The sequence below is a fragment of the Orussus abietinus genome, unplaced genomic scaffold (assembly GCF_000612105.2).
Source record: "Orussus abietinus isolate OABI.00-Male unplaced genomic scaffold, Oabi_2.0 scaffold12, whole genome shotgun sequence".
In the NCBI taxonomy this organism is placed as follows: Eukaryota; Metazoa; Arthropoda; class Insecta; order Hymenoptera; family Orussidae; genus Orussus; species Orussus abietinus.
In genome coordinates, this window is record NW_019395990.1 from 1,393,513 (window position 1) to 1,412,052 (window position 18,540).

Consider the following 18,540-nt stretch of genomic DNA (forward strand, 5'->3'; position numbering starts at 1 on the left):
ACCAATCGAATGGAATAAAGTTACTTTACGCAAAGAAGGGGAAAAGCTTTGGAAGGAGGTCTTTCCCAAAAATGGACGGAAGCTAGAAGCTAGTACCGGCCACGATTCGCGGTCAACGGCTTTCCGCCTATCGTACGGAAATCGTTCTTAACGAAGCGTTTGGACTTTGTCCGATATTTACATTTATGACCCCCTCGATTTCGGGAGCAGCGCCGTCGAGGCGGTTTTACCGCTCTTTTTAATAATCGCATCGAATACTTTACGTCGCGACGTTGGAATTCAGTGGCTACGTCCGTTCTCGATTAGCGTAAATACTCTAGAGATCCAAGGGAAGACGGAACATCGAAGGAGCCAGGTCGAATCACCCGCCGAAAGGATTAGTTGCCGGTCGAGGCGGGTCCGAGCGCAGATGGCGCTAGGGTCCGAAGCGTTACACCCGACCCGCGGCGGTGGCGCCCTCTGGTTCCAGTCGTGCTCCACGATTGGATGACGGCCGTTGCTGCGCTGCCGAGACTTTCGGAGAAGTTTCCGTTGTTCGAGGGATTCCGTCGCCAATTCCCGACGTTCCTGTAAACGCAAGCGTCCCCGCGCAAAAGGTAACCTTCGCTCCTCCTCTCCCCCGTCGACTCCGAGGCGAAACCCGTGCCCGCAGCTTCCAAACGCGTTTCCTCGGTCTCGCCATTTTACCTCTGTCATCGGGCCGCGATCCGTGTCGCTCGAATTTCCACGCGAGTCCTGCCTCGACGTCGCCGCGTCGACTTCTCGCGGAAGATGTCCCGTCCCTTGCCGAATCGACGCATCTCGAAGTTTCGGGTCGTCGCGCGGCAAGAGGAGGAAATCCGTGGTTTCGTCGAGTCGTCGTCGAGGTCTGCGCGACTCCGAATCTTGACAGGGGAGACCGCGCCGCGCGTTTTGCCAGAATCCGATCGGTCCGACGACGAAATCGGCAAATTATGAGACCGCGGACGTGCATCGATTCTTCCATGTAACATCGGACGGTTCTTTTTGCAGCCGGGTGATGGTACACTGAAAGCCGCCGAGGGTCAGCCCTGCATGGACCGTTCTCGGAAGTGAGTCACGCTACCTTGCTCCTTGGACGCGTAAGTCCAGACCTCCAGGAGAGGATAAAAGTGTCCATCGATCGAGCGCGAGCGGCGCCTTTTCGTCGGCCACGCCTTCTGGCGCGGCCAGGTGCGACCGGAAGTCGATCCTTTTAATCCGTTTCCGCGAGCGCCCGCGGCGCGCCGTGACGAAGACCCACCGACCGTGACCATCCTTGATTCCATCTTAGGACTTTGTGAATTCGTTAAAATACAAGTGAGAAGTAGAGCGGAAGTTCGTCGAGTGACATCTAACTTTGTTTCTCCGTGAATCGCCGGTGTCATCTTAGCCGACGAGTCGATCGGAACCGTAATCAAACTACCGCCACCTTTGTCTCTCTTCGCGTTCTCCCCGCTGCAGGTGCGACCACGCGCGACCATTCAACCACCCCCCCGTCGATCCACGTCCTCCTCGCTGCATCGTCGCCTCGTCTCCGAGAAAGTGAACGAGAGAGAGAGCGTCGGGCCGCGCAGACGCGGGGTCGAGAGAGCCGAGAGAGCCGAAAGGGTGCGCGAGCGCGAGCGACGCGGCAGTCAGGGGCCGATCGCAACGCCGCGAGGACGCGTGCCCGTACCATGTACATACGTGGACCCTTTTACCGTGACTGATCCGATCCTTCCTTTCTCGCCCCGACCGGGCCCTCGCTCCTATCCTCCGGAACTCGAGGCAAGGCCGAGGCCGGGCTGGCCGACTCCTCATGGGTCGCACGGATATGTCAAAGACGCTGAACGCTTACAGGATGTGAGTCAACCGGCTCGAAGGTTTTCGCGCGAGGGCGAATCGGAGCCCTCGACCCTCATCGGGGGAAAGTATATTCTTAGCGGGGAACGCCCGCGGGTGCTGTTCGTTTTCCCCTTTCTCTCCATTTTTCTCCATTTTTTCCGTGGCAGCTCCTGCATTCCGTCGCCGTCGCACTCCGCGACACGTGTTCCGCGATTCCGTCGCGAGCTCGGCGGAGGAGAAAGGACGGGGACGTCGAACGCCTTTCTTCCTTCCGCCGACCGCGGATGGACGCGCGATCCGGAGCCGTTTACCCTTTCCTTGACGCGTCGTCCCCTCGGTCGGATGCAATTTGCCCCGAGCCCCACGTGACGTTTCGCTCTTCTTATTTTCCAAAGCGCTGCCCTCGTCCGCATTCTCGCGAGCGGTCGATTTTTCGTTTCGGGAGATTTTTCCCAAAATCACGAAATTTCTCCGGGCTCCGGGAGGTCAAGGAGACGTCCATACATTTTTCCGGAAAGACCCTGACCTCGGGGACCATCCTTCCGCGAGGGAACTCGGAGGTCAAGGTCTCGAAGACCCGTCCTCGCTTTTCTCGCGATCCTCTTCCCAGCGCGGAACCATTCGTTCAGTCCGGACGGTGTTTTCGCCGCATTTCGCGTTTTTGGAGTTTCTCGCGCAAACCGGAGGTTTTACGCCGACCGTGTTCCCGTCCGGCCCTCGGTACACCTGCGCGCCCCGCGTCCGTGTTTCATGTCGCATAAGAACCCCTCGGGCCGCGCCTGCGCCGACTTATTGAACCGTCGCGTCGATTCCCTCGGTTCACGCGCGACCCTGACATGGGGTAAGCTCGCATCCGAATTAACTTTCTCTTAATCGTTATTCGGGGCGCCTATTTTATTGGCCGAGAACGTTCGAACGATCCACCGCGATCGGTTCGATCGGGGCGCGAGGAGATCGCGCGAAATTTTGCTCCGAGACCGACTTTCGACCGAGCCGGGGCGGAACGTCGCGGACTCGAGGCGCGTCCCGGCAGTCTCCGTCCTCGCGAGTGCTTTTCCAATTTTTCCCGTCGTCTCTTTTTGAGGAATACGGCTGGTACCGGCGAAAACGTCCTCTTGCGTTCCCATGATGGATCCTTCCGCTTCCTTCGCAGCAAGAAGATAGAGCACATCGGCAGGATGACGGCGATGACTCAGGAGGAGATCGTGGCAGGTGCCAGGACCGTGGCCCAGGGCCTGGACGCGCTGAGGGTCGAGCACGAGAGCCTCCTCCAGGGTCTGCAGTCCCAGGGGGGCCCGGCGGCCAGGGACAAGGCGGGACTGCTGTCCAAGAACATCGAGATGATCGAGCTGGGCCTGGGCGAGGCCCAGGTCATGATGGCCCTGGCCAGCCACCTGCAGATGGTCGAGGCCGAGAAGCAGAAGCTCAGGACGCAGGTCAGGAGGCTCTGCCAGGAGAACGCCTGGCTCAGGGACGAGCTGGCCGGGACCCAGCAGAAGCTCCAGGCCAGCGAGCAGGCGGTGGGTTCCTCTTCTTCTCGCCCTCGGTGGCGCGTCCCAGCGGGATTTTATTTCACGTCAACGAAATATTCAAGGTCGCTCAATTGGAGGTCGACAAGAGGCACGAAGAGTTCATGGAGAGCATGAGGCAGTACGATCCGGATCCTCCGGCCGACGACGAGAACGCGAAGGACAGGCCGAAGAACGATCCCGTGGTGGACCTCTTCCCCGACGACGAGGCCGACGAGCGAAACAGTAAGTGTACGTTGAACGGCTTCTACCTCGTTCGGAGCACCTTGCACCTGCCCGCTGCGAGCGTCTCCTCTCCCGAGGTCGTGCGAGCTCTGCGGAAGGATCCGTTTCCTCGGGGAGCTCGAAGGAAGAGACCTTCGACCGCCCCGAGGACTCCTCGCAGGCCCCGCGGGTCCTCGCCCGTTGGACCGGAACGGCGTCGGTGAAACGTAACGTTCTCGTTCTCAGCGATGTCGCCGACCCCGCCGTCGCAGTTCGCCCAGCAGGTGAACGCCGGCTACGAGATCCCCGCCCGCCTGCGCACCCTGCACAACCTGGTGATCCAGTACGCGAGCCAAGGCCGCTACGAGGTGGCGGTGCCGCTCTGCAAGCAGGCTCTGGAGGACCTGGAAAAGACGTCGGGTCACGACCACCCGGACGTGGCGACGATGCTGAACATCCTGGCGCTGGTCTACCGAGACCAGAACAAGTACAAGGAGGCGGCGAATCTCCTGAACGACGCCTTGGCGATCCGCGAGAAGACTCTGGGCAACCATCACCCCGCGGTGGCGGCGACCCTGAACAACCTGGCGGTCCTCTACGGCAAGCGGGGCAAGTACAAGGAGGCCGAGCCTCTCTGCAAGAGAGCCCTCGAGATCCGGCAAAAGGTCCTGGGCCGGGACCACCCGGACGTGGCCAAGCAACTCAACAATCTGGCCCTGCTCTGCCAGAACCAAGGTAAGTACGAGGAGGTCGAGCGCTACTACGAGAGGGCCCTCGAGATCTACGAGGCGAAGCTCGGCCCGGACGACCCCAACGTCGCCAAGACGAAGAACAACCTGGCCTCGTGCTACCTCAAGCAGGGCAAGTTCAAGGACGCCGAGGTGCTCTACAAGCAGGTCCTCACGAGAGCCCACGAGAGCGAATTCGGTGCTATCGACAGCGACAACAAGCCCATCTGGCAGGTGAATCCGTTTTCCTGACGTTTCCGCGTTTCTCGAAGACCCGCGACGTGCGAGGCCAGCCTGATATAACGCGTGTTCGTTTCGCGGGATCTCCGACGCAAACCAGGTGGCGGAGGAGCGAGAGGAGAACAAGAACCGAAACAAGGAGAACGCCCCCTACGGCGAGTACGGCGGTTGGCACAAGGCCGCCAAGGTGGACTCCCCCACGGTCACGACGACCCTGAAGAACCTGGCGGCCCTTTACCGAAGGCAGGGAAAGTACGAGGCCGCCGAGACGCTCGACGACTGCGCCGTCAGATCGCGGAAGGAGGTAAATGTCGACCAGGCGCGTATTACCGATTACTCGTACTCCGAGGACCCTCGATGCGGAAACGCGGACCCCCGTGCCGTTTCCGATCGGGAGGTAACCCCCGTCGTCGACCACAGTGAACTAGTAACGAAACGTCGATATCTTTTTTTACCCCCAAGCAGCACGTCCAGCAGGTGAGTGTCGAGCGATAGATCGTCGCGTAATTCCCGCGTTCCGATTTTGCTCGATGGTCCCCTGCACGAATTCTAGTCCCCACCGAGCGCGCCTCGTTTCCCGACAGTCGGACGATTTGTCATCATTTCGGCCGTTCTAGAACCTCTGGTATCGTTCTCCGCAGGCTCTGGATCTTGTAGCCAGACAGGCGAGGGCGGCCCAGCTGGTGCAGAACGTCCTGGGCGACGACAAGGGCTCGGCCAGGCGCGGCTCCCGGTCCAGCCTGGCCACCATCGAGCAGGAGCACGAAGAGGTGAGTCTCGAACGGTCCGAATTGGTACGCAGTCTAGTCTCGCACAAAGCATGCTCGTAGCGCGCACCTGACCACTCGTTTTTAGCTCGTCTACTATCCTGTTTTCCTCTTTCTCTCTGTTTCTCTTTTTTTTTTTCTTCTTTTTTCGTTGTCCGGATGAAAAACGACCGTTCCGGCGATTTCGGCACGCACGACATAACAGGGCTCCCTGCCGTTGGTACAGAGGGCGCTCCAGGAAGGACAGACCGGCCACCACGACGCTAGTCCTAACAGACCCGGCTTTAAGAACAAGATCTTTCACGTTTTCGGGATCCATTCCTCCTCGTAGGACGCTCCCCGTTCGCCTCGCCTCGTTGCTCGCCTCGTTGCTCGTCGCATCCCGACCCTCGGCGCAGGGCCGAGAGTCGTCGTTGTTCTCGGCTTTTCCTCCGTCGTCCGGTTCCCTCGGGCGCGCTAATCCGGGTGGCGGCGCCGGCGCCGGCGTAGGGCTTCCTCGACGCGTCGCTCGCCCCGAGGCGTTGACGGGGGCGATCGTCTCGGACACGCCACGGCGCGACGCCGCATCTCCCGCGGGGACGAGACGCGCGCGAGGGGGTAGTTCAATTTTTATTCAGGTCGAGGAGAAATTGGCTGGATTATTCGTTCCCCGGAAAATTGCTCTTAAAGAGCAATTTTCTATTTCTTCGCGGACCCAAGGGGGCGCCGTTCATTTTTTAGACAGTTCGAACGGTCGTACGATTTAATAATTACGTGGGGCCCTCGACGTCCGTAGAGCGTCGATTATCCAACTGCGGCATAGAAGTTACTATTACGAATGTTCTTCCTCCGTATCGCCGAAGAACGGAAAATCGCGAGACTGTCGTTTCGGGACTCGGAAATATCTCGATCCGATCGCGCTTCCCAGGGGCTCGTTGCTCGACCCCTCCGAGTTTTTAGCCGTTTTATATAGAGTATATTTTACCTCCGCGATGAGAGCAAGGATTCGCTTTAACCCAAGATGGAGAGAGATAGAGAGAAATAATAAAAAAAAGATATGAATTTCGCGCAATCGTCGATCTTCCTCGTCGCGACGCATTTCCGCGCGAAGCCGCCACTTCCCGACCGAGTCTTGGGACCTCGATTGCATTTAGATTATGCCTACGTTTTTGTGATTGCCTCCTGTCTTCGATCCACGGTCCGATTTCCTTAATCGGTGCGCCGATAGGTCCGGTTCGCGGGTTTTTTCCCGACTCCGGCGAAGGATCCAGATTCGACGCGGACAAAATGCGATCGCGCCCCGTGGCCTTGTACGAAGTATTTATCACCACGGCTCGTTAGCGCGTTTAATCGGCGAGGAGAAAAAAAAAAGATCACCCGTTTCCGCGAGTGCGCGACAATGGACGCCATCGATAACGAAATAACGCTCGTCGTCTTCGTTGCAAAGAGATCGCGCTCCGCGTTCAGGGGGAAAACGTCGCGGCCCGGTTTAGGTCGACCTTACTCGACTCCGTCGAAGAGTCAAAGAGAGATTCAAGGGCCGACGATCGCGTTTCTTCCATCCTTCAGATTGCCGCGACGCCCTCCGCCGAATGGCAACGATTTCCCACGTCCACGTGGCTCGGAAACGATCGAAAAGTGTGATCGGGTCAGTTCGTCGTATTCCTCCCTCTCGATGGTTCTCTGTACATTTGTTGCAACTCGCGACCCCGAAGCAACGTCAGATAACGAGGAGTGCCTTGATACCTTAATAAAGAAGTTATTTTATAACCGTTCGCCCTTTTTCTTCCGCCGGGATATCGGTCGTGTCGGTTCCGTCGGTTTCGTCGGCTACCGTCCACTCGTCCTTGTCGGTCCTGCACGCTTCTTGTCGTTGTCTCTGTCGATCCCCTTGGAAGTCCGCGTTGTCGTTCTTTGTCGTTCGCTTTGACTCGAGTACCGGGCAGGCTGGGGCGTAGGTGAGGACTTGGACCTGGACCCTGGGTCTTCTGGATGCCGTCGAGGACCAATGGCCCGGTCAAATTAACAAGGTACGTAACTCGTAGAACCAGCCTGGTTACTTATTCCATTAGGTGCTCTCAATGTCAGTGTATAGTATGATCGTGCTTTCGAGCGACCCTCGGGTACACGAAAGCATCTCTCGGCTGTGTACCGTCTGATTTTTATTTTTCTCTTTTTTTCTCTTTTTTTTTTTTTAATTTCATTTCAAAACTGTCTTTACGTAGCTTGAAACGTTTTGATCCTGGCGAGCACGAATCGCTCCGTAGTCGTTTTCGCGTCGAGCCTGGACAATCGACCGCCCGTTTCCGCACGTGTCGGAACGTCTCCATGGGTAGACTTTGGTCGTATCGAGGGAGGGTCCATTTTGCCGTTAATTTCTTTACATAGCGAAAACCCGTTCTTCCTCGAAACGGGCGGAAAATTGCCCGGGGCAATGACGCTCGCGTTTTAAGACTCGTGGAACAAGAGATCGTCCTTTTGTTGCAGGACTCCCAGACTGCGTGGAAATTCCGAAAGGACGATCAAGGCTCGTTAGCGTCCCGTTAATGCCGTCGACCACCTTTCCCGGATGGTTCGCACATTCCAGCTGCTTTTTGGCGAGACGCAATTTCCGGGGCTCGCTTCGGTCGGTCACTCCGAGGTCTCCGGCCAGAGGATGCGAGCGGCGATCCGGGGCATTCCGGAGGGGCGGAAATCGCGGCCACCCTCGGTGTTTGCCTCCCTCTGCAATTTCGCGGAAAATCTTGCAGTCGCGAAGTCGATCCGTTCACGAGAAACGCTTTTTAACGCATAAGTATTAGGGCAGGGATCGAAGTGGTGCCGAGCATGTATGTTCGGTTTAGTTAAGTTAATCGTCGCGAGAAGCGACGCGAGTCGATCGTTTGATATAATTTATTTTAACGAGGGCGTCGGGAAATACGACGAGTGTAACGGATAATTCGGTATTTCATTCCGATCCTAGCAAAGTGCAGGAGGAGGGTCCGCGGTTGGTTGTCGATTGCAACGAGTGCACGGGAAAATGCGCCAGAGCATGGGTGATCGGGGACTCTTTCGATCTCTGCATTAGAGGCGCATTTCAAGGCTGGACTAGTTAGGCATCCTCCGCGTTAAAAGAAAAGCCGCAAAGTAATCGTGCGTTCCCGAACAACGGAGTAACTTAATAAGGAAGCATAGGGATAAGATCCTTGCGGGACCGTCGATCCATTCTGGGAGGGACAACGTTCGAGTATTGCGTCGTTTCGCGAAAGAGTTCCGAACGATCGACATTATTTATTAAGTTATAAGAAATATTATTTATTCGGCAGCTATACCCGTGATATATTTTGATGGCGTGAAGCGAGCGTGAAGCGAGCGAGCGACTCGGAACGAAGAGCCCCGAGGGCTCGAGGACGGATCGTTCGCCGAAGCGAGAATCGATCGCGAATAATTGTACCGCGGGGCGTAGGCCATAGTTATACGGCGCGTATAGTCTATAACCTTCGACCGATGTCGTTTCGAGTCACCAAATTGCTATCGTGAGATCTTTCACGTTAAGCTTCAAAGTGTAAAGCGTTCAACCTTTATTTTCGTTTGACCGCAAGACGTGTATTTTGAATTGACCGCACGATAGCAGTTGAGGAGTAACCGATGAAAACTGCGACTTGCCCGATCGTGCTTACCGACGTCGTGGGTCTCGAGGTTTTCTCGGGTTCGGCCTAGAGCTGCGAGTCGGTAACCTCGTTCCTCGAAGCCGAGCCAGCGAAGAGAGACACCCTCGTGTACGGATGTTCCGTTTGTCCGTTCCCTCTTCCCTTCCAACCTAGAGCGTGCTCTCGACTCCGCTTCCCCGGTTCAGCATTTAAATCGAGGTGAGGATTAAAAGGGAAAAGAAGAGCCATCCGAGTACCCGCGTGCGCCTGAGAGCTTAAGGCCTAGATCGTGCAGCCTGATCGGCGCAATTTCTCTTTTCGACCGACGAGGAGGACTACGTCTCCGCGTAGAGCGATGCGGCCGCCCTGGTTGTTTTTTACGGAGTGCCCAATTTTTGCTAGTAGAACGCGGCCACTCTCGACTTGACCGAGCAGCCTCCGGTTGCCCTCCAAACGCGGTTCCGGCGCGGAAAACTAACGCTTCGTCGCGCGATCCGACATTAAAAATAATCCTTGTCGATGTGCAACTTACGCCAGCAAGATCTAAACTAACTGGTTCCTACGTGGGTCGCTGTAACTTCGGATGTACCGCAACCGCGGTTCATCCTATCGATCTACTTGCTTCTTGGTATTTTATCGTACATCGAGATGGCAGTTTTTAACCCGAGTCGCCGCCTCGGTGCAACGGGCAATGCGTGGAGCGGTAACTTCGGTCGAGCTAATACGTAAGAAAAGTATTCCGGGCAAAACTCAACCGAGTCTATTGAATTTCTATTTATTGCGTAGCGTGAAACGTTTCGGGTGAACGTCGTAAAACTATTTGTTTTATAACGCCGAGGCTATGATGCGATAGAAGAAACGTCGAACCTTTACGATGAACGACAAAGAGCACCCATAAGCACTCTTTTGCAGTTACGGTAAGGACGGTTTACTTTTAGCACGAAGCGCATAACAAACCGGTGTAACACTTGGAGGTAATCTAGCTCTCAGGTGCAAATATTGTTATGTAATGATACAATAGAACGTAAGCTTTGGTTTATGATAAACATTTTAACTTGTACCCGAGTTAATTTATTTAACCTAGAACGTCCGCGTGGGCATTTTCTAATTCTTCCTAGAGGCTCCCCGCGGTCACTCGGACGAGTGACTCTTTCGAAGCTCTAAAACCTCGTGTTGTCGGGCATCTTGACGAAGTAAGCCACCTTGTCCTCGGCCACTCTGTAATTATGGATCCACCTGGAGCCTTTCCTGAGACTGCCGTCGATCCCGTCCCTCCAGACTCCGGCGGGAAGGTAGACCTCCCTCTGCCTGCTTCCCGAGTAAAGAATCGGAGCGACGATCAGCTCCTCGCCGACCGAGAACTCGTCGACGACGACGTGGCAGGCGGGATCGGCCGGGTCCAGCATCCACAGGGGTCTGACGATCGGCAGTCCCGAGTCCAGAGTCTCGTTCGCGTACTTCTTCAGCAACGGAGTCACGGTCTTCTGCCGCAGAGTGGTCAGCCGCTTCGCCATCTCGACGATGGATTCGTCCGAGTACTTGCTGGGCAGATGCGTAAATCTGACCGAGAGAGAGAGAGAGAGGAGAGACGTTGAGAAACCGTAAAAAGGGGCCGTGAAGTGGTCAGCGATCGCGGGGGAATTACCTGATAACGGGTAAAAACGTGGAGAGCTGTAACCATCTGGCGTAAAGTTCTTTATCGGGGAGATTGACCTCGTAATCGTTGTCCGGGTTATTATCGGACATCGGCAGCGCCACGTCGCCTCCCACTGCCCCCGGCATTATGAAGGGATACCCTATCATCCCGTAACTGAGGACCGTCGGGATGACCGTCTTGATCGCCTTCCAGGAGGAGGGGAATGGAGGCAGGGACACGAAGACCGGAGCCTTGGGTCGGACGATGGCTCCGGAGACGCCGATCACCGAAATCGAGCCCAGAATCGACTTGGTGAAGAGCGTCTTGTAGTGGTCCGGATTGATCAGGGGCTTCTCGCACTTGTAATAATGGGGCATGTCGTGGCCGGTGCCCAGATCCAGGTAAAACGAGTCGACGTGATACTTGGTCACCAGGCTCTCCAGCTTGCTCTGCAGCCAGGGCATGGTCTTGTTGTTCGTGATGTCCAAGACCCCGGCGCTGTTGCTCTGCTTGTACCTGAGGATTTCGAACGCCGTTTTCCCGGTTCCTTCCCTACGGCCGCGACGTGTCTTACCTCGTCAGTGCCGGTATCCGGGGATCGCTGCCCCGTTCCGAGATGAGAAGCCTGTTCGCCACGGCATCCCTGAAGTTGACGGACTCGGTGGAGATGAAGGGCTGGATGGTGAAGACGATCCTGAAGCCTCTCCTGTGTATGATGTTGATCGTCTCCTCCATGGAGGGGAAGCGGGACTCGTCGAGGACGAAGTCGCCCGGACTGGGTTGCCACTCCTCGCTCAGCAAGACGTGTCCTTGCCGAAGAAATCCCAGGGCGATTACGTCCTCGGTGTAGTTGTAGATGGCCGCCTCGTTGGTCGGCGATATCTGCCACACTGGCTCCGTCAGGAGCGAATGAACGGCATTCAACTCGTCCGGCTTCAAGCCGTCCCAGAGGGACTTCTCGGCGATGGTCGAGTGCAGACTCTTTATGTTGTCGGTCGCGCATATCGTGTAATTCAGCCGAGGAAAGGGAGTCAGGTGGTTGATGTAGGCGAAGGCGTCGTGCTTTGCCTGCAGGCAAAAGTCCTTCGTCCGGTTCGCGTTTATGGAGACGTAGAGAGGAGTCTCCGGATCCACCATTACGGTAGCTCCCTTGGAGTTGAGGAAGTATCTGTAAAACGGAAATCGATCGATCGAAATCTGCCTCCGACTCGAGGGAAAGCGGATACCTTTTGAGCACGTTGCCGAAGGGGTGCTTCCTGATGTCTCCCGTGACGAACGGGCTCGGATCCAGTTTACCCTGTTCCAGGGGGTAGGCCATGTTTTGGATCTGGCCGGCTCCGTACCAGTGGCCCCTCTTCGGGGACCAGTCGAAGCAGTCCTTGGGATCGTAGTACGGACTCAAGCTCTGCCAAGTGATGTGGTAGCAGTGCATGTCTCCTCGCTCGGAATGGGCCAGGTAGAGGCGGGTTTGCTGCAGCCACTCCAAGCACACCGAGCCCGCTCGCTGGTGGTGCGGGAGACACGGAAACACTCCCGTTTCGGTGGGAATTCCTTCCCCCAAACGAGCGGCTACGATCTCGGCGCCCGTGCTGCTGTACACTCGCATCACCCTCTCGTTTTTGTTAAACCTGTTACGTTCGACGAAACCTTCCTTTAATTCATGAAACTACGATTTAAATGCACTTGCCTTTCCACGAGAAAAATATTTTAGATTCCTAAAAAAAATCAGAAGGACTTTTGAACGCGTCGAGTCGGTCCGGGGAGCGAACCGCCCGTCCAAACGAGGCTTAATCGAATTCATTGGATACTTCCTGGTGGAGCCACGAATTCACCGACTACCGAGTGCCCGGCGATCAATTCCATCGCGAAAGTTGCACGAAATTACCTGAACTTGTCGAAATAGGCTCTCTGGAGAACGTGCTGGGTGTAATAGATATGAGCGAATCCCACGAGGAAGACAACGCAGAGAAAGAGCATTCCCACGAAAGCTCTGAGTCTAAAAAGAGTAGAGAATTATTTCTTACGCAACGGTGGCGGACTACAATGGGACGAGCGATCTCCCGTGGCGTACCTGTAATCGGCTTTCTGACGCTTTTTGCTGCTGCGGAGGGCTTGAGGGATCGACAGTTGGAGCTTTTCTTTCAGAAGACTGCTGATGCTGTTCACGCTCGTTATGGTGGAATTCGGGCTCTGAACCCCCGGGATATCCATCGCGTCGTTTCCCAATTTTTGTGCCGCCGACGGGGAGACGACGGTCGATTTCCTCCTGGGCGGCACCTGAAGGGGAACCCTGAAGGGACGAATCGAAATCACCTTCCGTTCCAGCCGCGGTCAAAAGTTCCGACATGCGATCGGTTCCGCAACTTCCTCGGTCGAGGCGAAGTCGATATTTCTCTCGAGATCTAGGTGGAAACGGAGTCCAAGCCTGCACGCGGTACGTACCTCTGCAAAGACACGGCACTACCCACATCGTATCTAGGAATCATTTCGACCTCGAGTTCGGTTACTCTTCGATTTCGACTTTACCCGACCGTCCGTTGCATCGGATAACGGCCCATGCAGTTCCTCTGCGCTCTCGTTGCACTCGACGTCGAACGGCGCGGATTCATCGGAACGATCACTTATTTATTTACGTTTAAATTTCAACGCCGTGGGGGTCGGAGGTAAATTTCGAACGACGTTTCCTCCGGGAAATGTAATTGCAAATGCCTACGACATGCCCGCCGTGGGCGTACGTCCCGGCTCCACGTACACCAGACGAGATGAGAGTTTACGAACGCGATAACCCCGAAGCGATAGAACGAGCTTTAGATTCGAGATACTCTCTTCGGACGTAGTCGAAGTCAACCGACGATGCTTCCTCCGTATTGGAAAGTACAACGCCCCGAGGTAAAAATCAGTCGGCCGCGAAACGGTCCATCGAGAACCTCGCACGTCGGATCCACAATTTTTTCCTCTTATTCGACCTCGATCGAGGATTGCTCGAGGAAGAGAGAAGCGCGGCGAGAATTCTGCAATTTTTTCAATTCCGAAAATGCGCACGCCACGTTTTCGAAAACAAATCCAGATTATCAAAGCGGAAGAAAATATCGCTCGCCGTCGCGTTCGAGGATCGACCTTCGGGAAAATCGTAGCCACGCGCGTCGCGATCGACCATCGTTATCGGTTATCGCGATCTGCGCCAAGGGGGGGATCCGGTGCTCTCGAGGCGTACATTCGCGAGCCATGACCTAGTCAACCGGGCGCTCTTTAATCCGGGCGAGCCGTCCTAGATATTCGTTATCACGCGTCCCGCGATAACTCTCACGCACTTTGCCAGCTCCTCCTCGTCCCTCTCGTCCTCGGTCTCGGATCCCAAGGGACTTCCATTGGGGGTGGACCCGCTGTTGCTGAAGGTCGCACTGCTGTCGCTCTCGGTCCTCGCGAACCTCGAGGAGACGCCCTGAAAATGCAAATCGAACGTCAAACGAGGAGGAAATCGCTAGCAAAAGTGACACCGCTGCCGGTGGATGGAATTTCAGAGCGACCTTGACCAACACTTTTTTCCTCGACTCCGTGTAGTCGTCACTCGGGATCCTCATCTCGGAGCGGATGCAACGGCCACCGGGAGTTCCGGCCGACTCGTCATCTTCGACGCGTCGCGAAGATACTTTTATTGGACGGAAAAGATACTTTTATTGGACGACCGGTTAGGAAAGGAGGGAAACGGTGTCCATTCGCGGGGTCGCCTCCACGAGCACTGGATCTTATTCCGTCGAGATAAAATGCAGGACTCGCGGGAGGACGCTCACCGTTACGTAATTAAGCTTCCAGTGCGGTTCTTTCCTCCGGACTGTACCCTGATGTATATCGTTTCGGTTAATAGGAGTCGAGCGAATTCGACGCACCTCTGCCAGGGAACTCAGTCTGCATCTCCCAAAGTCGGCGAGAGCTCTTTCCAGGGAGTAGATCGAGCTGTATCTATCGTCCCTGCCCTCCATCGATAACGGAGTTGCCCGGGTCCCGAATTTCGAAAGCGGCCCACTAGGAACTCGAACGGTGACGATTTCGGCATCGACGCGGAACGTAACAAGTTTCAAAATATTGTCGATTCGCGATCGTCATCGACGCGACCTCGTTCTCCAGAAGTACGATTTCTTGAGCAAGGGAGAGGGAAAAGGCCTTGAATTACCTTTTGGCTCTCGGTTCCGAGTTCATCCATTGCGTTGAGCTTGCTCGGCATCGAGATCGACGTTCTTCGCAAGCTATCGATTCTAAATTCCTCTGCCCCCGTTTCTTGATTTCTCGTCGACTCGGGGACGGCGTGATTCCTCGGCGACGTCGGTACCGTGGATTCGGGTCCTAGACACGATTGAAGTGAATTTTCTCATATCTATTTTACCGTTTATTCCGAAGGAAAGGGTCATGTTCCAAGCACGTGCCTAATTAAAGCCCCCTTGAGAGTACGCACCCGGTAAATGGCTGTCGGAAAGTAAACCTTCGATTAAAAACGTGTCGCGATAGCGCAGCGTCGGTGCCTTTGAAGATCAAAGTAATCATCCGGTACATGGCATCGCTATCAAATCTCGGGCGTAAAATTTATCGTTAATTGTTACGCGGACCTCGAGTTAAAAGATCCTGTCCTGAATTTTTCTACAAATTTCAGGGGAAAAATAACGGAAGATCTGGAATGGTTTCCATTGGATTTTATAACCTTCGCATTTTGAAGGATTCTATCGATCGGACCCGGGGTGCACCCATAAAACGAAAAAGGACAGTAATTTATGCCTTTGCCACTTCTCGACTTATTTCGAAATAATGTGCGAGCGATCTCCCACCGCGAGCGAAGAGGACGTGAGCAAAGAGGTCCGTCGAAGTGTATCGGAGCCGCTGTCACTTTTTCAAAAATGCCAGGAATTTTCTCCCGACGTAGGAGATCCCGCCGACGTCGACTTTTGGATAAAGAACGAGGTTCCCCCCTTGGAAGCCAAAAAATTGCCCAATAACGACGATTCGAGGGAACCGCTCAGCTCGGAGTGCTCCAGCGATTCGACGAGAAACGTAAATTTATATTTCGGACGATGTCGCTGCCTCGATGGGTACATCGGTAAAAAAAATTTTTTTATTTCAGTACACGTTCGTAAATCCCCAAGAATTTAAATGCCTCGATTACGACGAGGAGGAGCCATGCGTTTCGCCTAGGTTTCGTCCCTGCGGGACTTTCCACCCGGAAGAGGAGGAAGAGGGGGAAGAGGAAGAAGAACCGGACGTCGAGGGCACTTTGGCGATAATTAAACCGGAAGCCGTGGAATGCCGACTGGAAATTGAGTATCGGATATTCGAGGAGGGCTTCGAGGTGCTCCAAAGGAGATACCTACGGTTGACCCCCGAGCAAGTCGCGGATTTTTATTCCGCTCGTTACGGGCACCCCGACTTTGCCCGTCTCGTTTCGTACATGTCTTCGGGTCCCGTAGTCGTTCTGGTTTTATCAAAGCACCAGGCCGTTCAGGATTGGCGATTGATAATCGGCCCGACAAAGGTAGGGTCCGCTCCCGAGGGACGAGTCGTAGCGAAAAATCGAAGATATTCTTTTTTAGGTCGCGGAAGCTCTATTGTACCACCCCGACAGCATTCGAGCAAGATACGGTCAAAAGGAAGAAGAGGAATTCAGAAACGCCGTCCACGGAAGCGCGAATCGCGAGCAGGCCGAACGAGAGATCCATTTCTTTTTCCCCGAATGTAAGCTGTAATTTAATAACTCGTCCGCTGCAGTCTCGGCGTTTCTTTCACGAACGATATTTATGGGAAATTCGTTCATCCTTCAGTCATCGTCGAGCCTTTGCCCAAAGAAGTCGCGGCCGCCGATTACTTGTGGGAAGTCCTTAATCCCGTGTTAGTCGAGGGCCTCTCCTTGGTAATTATCGACGGTCGCCATAAAAATTTGATAATTAAAAAAAAAATAACAGATACGTCTATTTTGATCAGTGTTGCAAGACCAAACCGGACGATCCGATCTCGTGGTTGGCAAACTGGCTCCTCGAGAACGATCCCAATAACCCGAAAATACCGGAAGACCTAGCTCTCGTCCCCACGTGAGCTCGATCGTTCTCCCGCTTGGAACAAGACCCATCGATCGTGGAATATCGCCTATTAAAGTATCGTGGACTAACCGTGCGAGTGGACTTTCTTCAAGGACCGATGGGACGCTCGTCGCTGCAACCTCGACCGTCTCTCGATTCCGGGACTATACCTGAAAGGACAAACGAGTTATCGACGGAAAATAGTCGTGCGACGATATATTTTTTTTTTGTCCGGGACGATCTACCTGGTGCGTACCAGCTGTTCCACAATTGATACCAACGAGTCCGGCTCGTAACGCAACGAGTTTGTCGGCGGAAGAGACGGAGGATGTTCTACATCTCGCCGGTCGTTTATTTCGAAACTCTGCCAGCCGTTTCCCGAAGTCAGAAACTCCTTAACTTCTCCGCGACCGACTCTCCGTCCATCGGTGGAAACTCCGAGATTCGATTCGTCGACATTTCCCTCCTCTTCGCGGAGATCGCCCTCGAACGCGTCCGCCTGGACGACTCCACCTACGGGTGGCCTCGAAATTCTCGGAGTGGAGGCGCCGTCGGGTAGATCTCGATGGCGAGCCTTTTCATTCTCAAAACGGACCCTGGAAGTCGCGTCCTTCGAGCTTCCTGGCTCCTGGCCCGTTCCCTCTTCTTTCGCTCTTCCGTTCTCGAAAGCGAAATCGGTCACTCGGTCCCCGAACGTCTCTCTGTACGATGATTCGTAAGGTGTTGAACGACGGTTAAAGAGAAGGAAATAAATGGGACCGTGCAGCCCGGAGTCTCTCACCCGTCGTCCCAAGTCGGCGAAACCAGGTCCCTCCGGTCCGGAGATCCCGCCCCGGTCCTCGATCCGGCCTTGGGCTTGTACCAGGGCGTCGGCGTCCCGACGGGCCAGTCGGCGGACGCGAGGGAACTCCTCGTTCTCCTGGCGAACCTCCCGGGGTCGACGCTGGCCACTTTCACGTCCCAAGGGTCGACGATGGACAGCAGGACTTTCTGCGTCGGTCGGAAAGAGGGACCGAATGAGGACGGTCGAGACGTGGGAGCGAACCTCGTTAAGCCTCGTTAGATTCGTACAGTCCGCTCGCCGACGCGTCGGCACCCGCGTGCACCGTCGGAGACGCCTCTCGACTCCTAGACCGAATTCTTAACCGGATCGTAGAACATTTTTTTTCCCGATCGAGGAGACGCAATCAGCGATAACGTAACGAGACTCGTTAGGGTGGCCCGTAACGAGTCGCGATCTTGCTCGTTCGAGGGGAAAAATTGTTTGCCTCGGAATTGTTATCGTAACGGAGACGTGCACTCGACCGACCGACGACACGCGATACTCGTTAAAGTCGCGGTGCTTACGTCCCTTGATTATTTTCCTACATTGGCGGGAAAAGCAACGAGCGTTCTGCGTTCTTCGCGCGTACCCCGAGGCGGAAAGGAGACGCGTCAAAGGTTGGTCGGAAAAATCAACCAAAAAAAAAAACCAAATACATCGTATTCGTAATTCGTATCGCGTAAAAAATTCGTAAATCGAGTCGCGTAAAAAAACGAAACGCGGTCGGGAATATTTTTCTTTTCTTTTCGCAAAATGATCCGTTCCCTTCGCGGTGACGCGCCGCGATTGCCCTCGTCGTTTCTTCTCCTCCACTCGACACCGAGGAGGAATTGCCGATACGGCAAAAGTTTTCTAAAATCTACCAGCGAAGCGAACGATTCGTCCGTTCCTCGAAAAATCACGTATCGTTTGTTCAGACGTTTTCAGGGTGATCGGGTAAGCAATCGAGACCGAAATTCACGATAAATTTCGATGTCTCCGATTATCCTACACTCGTGATCGTTCCCGCTCCCGCGAGTCTTCGCGGTACGCGTGATTCGCTATCGAATTCGGACGTAGAATTTTATTTGGACCGAGATAACGACGGGGTGGTTCGGTCGATAAGCCGCTGCTTTTCCTGAG

At 54.9% G+C, this 18,540-nt stretch overlaps 3 protein-coding genes across 13 annotated transcripts; 2 read left to right on the top strand and 1 right to left on the bottom strand.

Moving 5' to 3' along the window:
• Positions 1–474: 474 nt before the first annotated feature.
• Positions 475–9,960, top strand: LOC105698786 (kinesin light chain). Of its 7 annotated transcripts, none has more exons than XM_012423340.1 (9): positions 475–596; positions 1,012–1,070; positions 2,978–3,344; positions 3,419–3,584; positions 3,804–4,519; positions 4,626–4,829; positions 5,167–5,295; positions 5,498–7,301; positions 7,759–9,960. In XM_012423340.1, the coding sequence occupies exons 2-8, from the start codon at positions 1,054–1,056 to the stop codon at positions 5,621–5,623; spliced, it is 1,725 nt and encodes a 574-aa protein (XP_012278763.1). In that variant the 5' UTR covers positions 475–596; positions 1,012–1,053; the 3' UTR covers positions 5,624–7,301; positions 7,759–9,960. The 7 variants fall into 7 exon arrangements, with proteins under 7 accessions (XP_012278763.1, XP_012278766.1, XP_012278761.1 ...); XM_012423343.1 differs by having other exon boundaries at positions 476–596; positions 1,012–1,100; XM_012423338.2 differs by lacking the exons at positions 475–596; positions 1,012–1,070 and adding an exon at positions 1,744–1,842 and having other exon boundaries at positions 5,452–7,301.
• Positions 9,660–14,995, bottom strand: LOC105698785 (myogenesis-regulating glycosidase). 5 transcript variants are annotated; one of them, XM_012423329.2, is made up of 9 exons: positions 14,424–14,549; positions 14,064–14,185; positions 13,848–13,978; positions 12,608–12,826; positions 12,422–12,532; positions 11,763–12,164; positions 11,111–11,704; positions 10,546–11,052; positions 9,660–10,460 (listed from the first exon to the last, which is right to left on the bottom strand). In XM_012423329.2, the coding sequence occupies exons 1-9, from the start codon at positions 14,446–14,448 to the stop codon at positions 10,061–10,063; spliced, it is 2,511 nt and encodes an 836-aa protein (XP_012278752.1). In that variant the 5' UTR covers positions 14,449–14,549; the 3' UTR covers positions 9,660–10,060. The 5 variants fall into 5 exon arrangements, with proteins under 5 accessions (XP_012278752.1, XP_012278757.1, XP_012278754.1 ...); XM_012423334.2 differs by lacking the exons at positions 14,064–14,185; positions 14,424–14,549 and adding an exon at positions 14,708–14,995; XM_012423331.1 differs by lacking the exon at positions 14,064–14,185 and having other exon boundaries at positions 14,424–14,601.
• On the top strand, positions 14,992–16,674 carry LOC105698788 (nucleoside diphosphate kinase homolog 5). Its single transcript, XM_012423345.2, is given in 6 exon segments — positions 14,992–15,078; positions 15,182–15,576; positions 15,647–16,054; positions 16,113–16,254; positions 16,341–16,474; positions 16,477–16,674. Coding segments are annotated over 5 exon segments (1,062 nt in total). The 5' UTR covers positions 14,992–15,078; positions 15,182–15,333; the 3' UTR covers positions 16,612–16,674.
• Positions 16,675–18,540: the final 1,866 nt, after the last annotated feature.

Coding starts and splice junctions, on each gene's coding strand:
- LOC105698785 (XM_012423329.2), bottom strand. CDS start 14,448: ATGCAGACTGAGTTCCCTGGCAGAG. Junction 11,705..11,762: donor TTCGGCAACGTGCTCAAAAG/GTATCCGCTTTC, acceptor TCCGTTTTACAG/ATACTTCCTCAACTCCAAGG. Junction 11,053..11,110: donor CGGATACCGGCACTGACGAG/GTAAGACACGTC, acceptor CGAAATCCTCAG/GTACAAGCAGAGCAACAGCG.
- LOC105698786 (XM_012423336.2), top strand. CDS start 1,799: ATGGGTCGCACGGATATGTCAAAGACGCTGAACGCTTACAGGAT. Junction 1,843..2,977: donor ACGCTGAACGCTTACAGGAT/GTGAGTCAACCG, acceptor CTTCCTTCGCAG/CAAGAAGATAGAGCACATCG. Junction 3,585..3,803: donor CGACGAGCGAAACAGTAAGT/GTACGTTGAACG, acceptor TCTCGTTCTCAG/CGATGTCGCCGACCCCGCCG.